This window comes from Haliaeetus leucocephalus, unplaced genomic scaffold (assembly GCF_000737465.1).
Source record: "Haliaeetus leucocephalus isolate CR32 unplaced genomic scaffold, Haliaeetus_leucocephalus-4.0 Scaffold598, whole genome shotgun sequence".
Lineage (NCBI taxonomy): Eukaryota > Metazoa > Chordata > Aves > Accipitriformes > Accipitridae > Haliaeetus > Haliaeetus leucocephalus.
The window spans coordinates 6,903,316-6,906,586 of record NW_010973034.1 but is presented as its reverse complement, the minus strand read 5'-3'; the positions used below and the strand labels follow the sequence as shown (position 1 = coordinate 6,906,586).

Here is a 3,271-nt window from a genome sequence, read left to right as displayed (position 1 = left end):
TGGGCCCCGGCGAGGCGATGGCGGACGAGGCGCAGGGTAAGAGCTGGGCGGCGGGCAGCCGGCCGCCGCCTCCTCCTCCCCCGCCGCCGCCGCCTCTCCCCGCGGTCCCGCGGTGGGGGGTGCACCTGCGGCCGCCGGTGCTGAGGGGAGGTCTCCCTTCGCGCTGCGGCAGGCGGCTGGAGCGAGGAGGCGGTGGATCACTTCCTGAGGTGGCGGCGCATCGGAGCGAGGGACGGGGCGGCCATCAGGTGGTTCCACGCCGCCAACGGCAAGGCCCGAGCCGGGGAGGCCGCGAGAAGTAAGTGCGAGCCGCTGACGGCCGGCCCGGCCCGGCCCGGCCTTGGGGTGGCCGCCTCGGCGTTAACCTTGAGGGGGGGCGGCGGGAGGGGGCCTGTGCGCGCCGTGAGGCGCTGCCGCTTCGTCTTCCAGGCGAGGCCCGTGGCGGGACGGCCGCCTGCCCCTGCGAACCGGCCGGCCGGCATCGCGAAGGCCGGCGGGAGGAGGTTGGGAGGAGGTGCCCTTTTATCAGGCAAAACTCGCTTGGTTGCAAAAAGGCAGCCGGCTTCCAGGCCTGCAGGCCCTCTCTCTCGGGGCAGACCTTCAGATTAACTGAGCTCTTCGTCCCCTACCAGCAGACCAGAGCCACAGTTAAGGAGCCTTCTGGTTTCACGCACTCGAGCTGAGCGTATCTGGAGTGTTGTTCAGTTTATGTGTTTGCACGGCAGGACACAAAAGCTGCTGCTGCTGCTGCTGCAGGTGAAAGCGGTTTCTCGGATGGAGTTGCAGCGAGGTGAGACCGCAGCTCCAATACGCCAGCCTGGGCAGCAGCGGTCAAGTTGTCCCTGTTCTTTCCTGCTTGTTCTCGTGGGAAGCCGCCCATTCCATTGTGCTGACGCTTCTATTTGCGGATCTGCTCTGGAAAACAGAAAATGGAAATGACCTGACTGAAAGTCCTTTGATCCTTCCTCCCTTCCTTCCATCCCTCCCTCCCTCCCTCCGTCCGGCGGGGTTCGGTTTAAGGGCTGTTTAGAAGGACAGCAGGCAGAGGAGCAAAACCTTTTGGAAAGTTACTGTAACTCTCAAGCTGGCTTTGCCCCAGGTGCCTGCCGGTTGAGGAGCAGCTGCAGTGCCATGAGGATTAGGTGCTTGTGACGGCTTTGTCGGGGCTATACTGCAAAACTTGTCCCCCCTTCCTGAAACAGTTAGGGATTCCTGAGTAGTTTTGATCCTATGTGGATGGATCTTCTTCTGAGTCTCTTTAGGATGATTCGAGATTGTGTAATGTTGTAACACACTGGGTAATATTTCTTGGAATCTACCGGACAGTTTTAATACTGCTTTTCCCCCCTATTTTGTTCAAGGTGGTTAAAGTATTTCAGGTTATTTGTGAGCAGTTTCCTTCAGTGAATTTTAATTTAATTTATGTGAATATCAGGGAAATAAATAATTTATTTATGTAATTTTATATCTAATTTGCTTTCTATTGACTGTATAATTATGATTTTCTTTTTTATTGTTATTTCAGTCTAAGTAACTCTATATATTGAATTCTCTGCAAAGCTGGTAGCACTGCTCAGGCTCTCAGATGCTTCTCATCATAGCAAGCTGTTTTCAAGAGTTTCCAGCACTCCTAAGATTTCCACTCACTTGTCTTGTGTTTCAGCTACCATTTTCATGGCAGATGTTGCTGGCTGGCTGACTTTTTTTTAAAGTTTTGGCTGAGGTGGGTTGGTCAGTTTTGAGGATGAGACAAGGGGAGTACTCAGTCTCTGCCCCTGCTAAAATCTTGTGGTCACCTTTTCTCTAAAAGGCTCTGTCTGGAAGCCTGTTTTAAGAGGAAAAGATTTGAAAATTAGCATGAGTGGATTTACATTTTGGATATTCATTTTGCTGTTCCTCTAAACAAAACGTGATTACTTGGCCAAATGTATCTACAAAAACCAATTTTCACGTGCTTGTAGATTTCTGAAGAGTTTAGTGGCTAAAGTACCCAAACAAATGCATCTCTGTTGCTTCACAGACAGCAACTTGTACTGGGTAGTGTAAGTGTGCACAGTCCAGTGTACAAAGACTTGTGCTATAATTGTTACTCTGAAGCAGACACTGGAACTATTGGATTTGCTTCTGTTAGAGCATTCATTTTTTGAATCAACAGGTGATGTTCACATGATAGAAGCAGATGTCCTTCTTCGTGGTGGCAAGGGAGGTAATGGAGACCCTATCATGGCTCACCCACCTGAAACAGACAGTGACAACACATTGCAGGAATGGCTAAAAGAGATTGTCAACACAGATAAAGGCGTCAAGCTGGATTTTAAGAGGTATCTCAAGACAAAAACATTTTTATATTGTTTGCATTCTTACTAACTAACAATTTTACAGGTAGTGTTAACTATCCTTTGGTGATGGTAGACCAAACTTTTTTTGCTGTGTGATTTAGTGTAATGCATTCCTTCCTGAACAGAAAATGAGGAACCATAATCAGTATTACTAAATGCATTGCAAGAATAAAAGCTTTAAAAGTCTTTTGAACTACAAGTAATGATTTCATATTCAGTGAATTAGTTACTGAGTTGCTATTGAGCAAAGTTTTCCCATCGGGAAAACTGAAATGATAGTGCCTGTCTGGAAAGCTCCTGTCAGTTTTTGGCTTTCCCAAAGAAGTTGGGAAAGACAACCTTCTGACTGGGAATTCAGACAGTGGTTCCCAGGCTGCAAATGGGGCTGAGCCCCCGGGTCTCTCTGCCTGCCAGCGCACAGGTCTGTCGTGCTGTCATCTAGCTTTCTGGTGTCATTCTGTACCATGGAAGGCGAATGAAAGTGTCAAGGTTTTTCAAGGAGCTTCTGAAAAGCCAGCTCCTGTTCCAGGTCTGCTGAAGTTCGTAATAATTTAGAAACATCATCCCATACCAGCATGAATATCTTTATTTTCCCAGAGCTTCCCCACCCCACCCCAAAGGAGAGGTGGTGTTTCCTGGTCAGCTCCAATGCTAACTAATCTATTGGGGTTGTCTCAATTCAAGAATCAGGTGTACTCCTTTGAATATCTGATCTCATACTGTCACGACCCAGACTGGACAGACCAGGGAGTCGTGACACCAAACGATCAGTTAAAGATTTTATTCATGACAGAAGCAAACTGAACTGGGGAGGCGTGGTAGTAGGTGGCAGGGTTTCTCACAACTGGAATTGGCATAGGACTACTTCTGTACACTGTGTAACCATATACATCAATTCAGGGAATAAGGAGATCCCTCCCGTTGAGTCACGA

At 49.1% G+C, this 3,271-nt stretch overlaps 1 protein-coding gene across 1 annotated transcript in view; it reads left to right on the top strand.

The window, feature by feature from the left end:
• Positions 1-27: 27 nt before the first annotated feature.
• The window catches only part of FAM151B (family with sequence similarity 151, member B), a 12,531-nt gene continuing 9,287 nt past the window's right edge, over positions 28-3,271 (top strand). Inside the window, exons 1-3 of the mRNA XM_010578073.1 lie at positions 28-36; positions 173-298; positions 2,156-2,321. Coding sequence (XP_010576375.1) covers positions 2,167-2,321 — 155 coding nt within the window. The 5' untranslated portion in view covers positions 28-36; positions 173-298; positions 2,156-2,166. The remainder of the gene's footprint in view (positions 37-172; positions 299-2,155; positions 2,322-3,271) is intronic.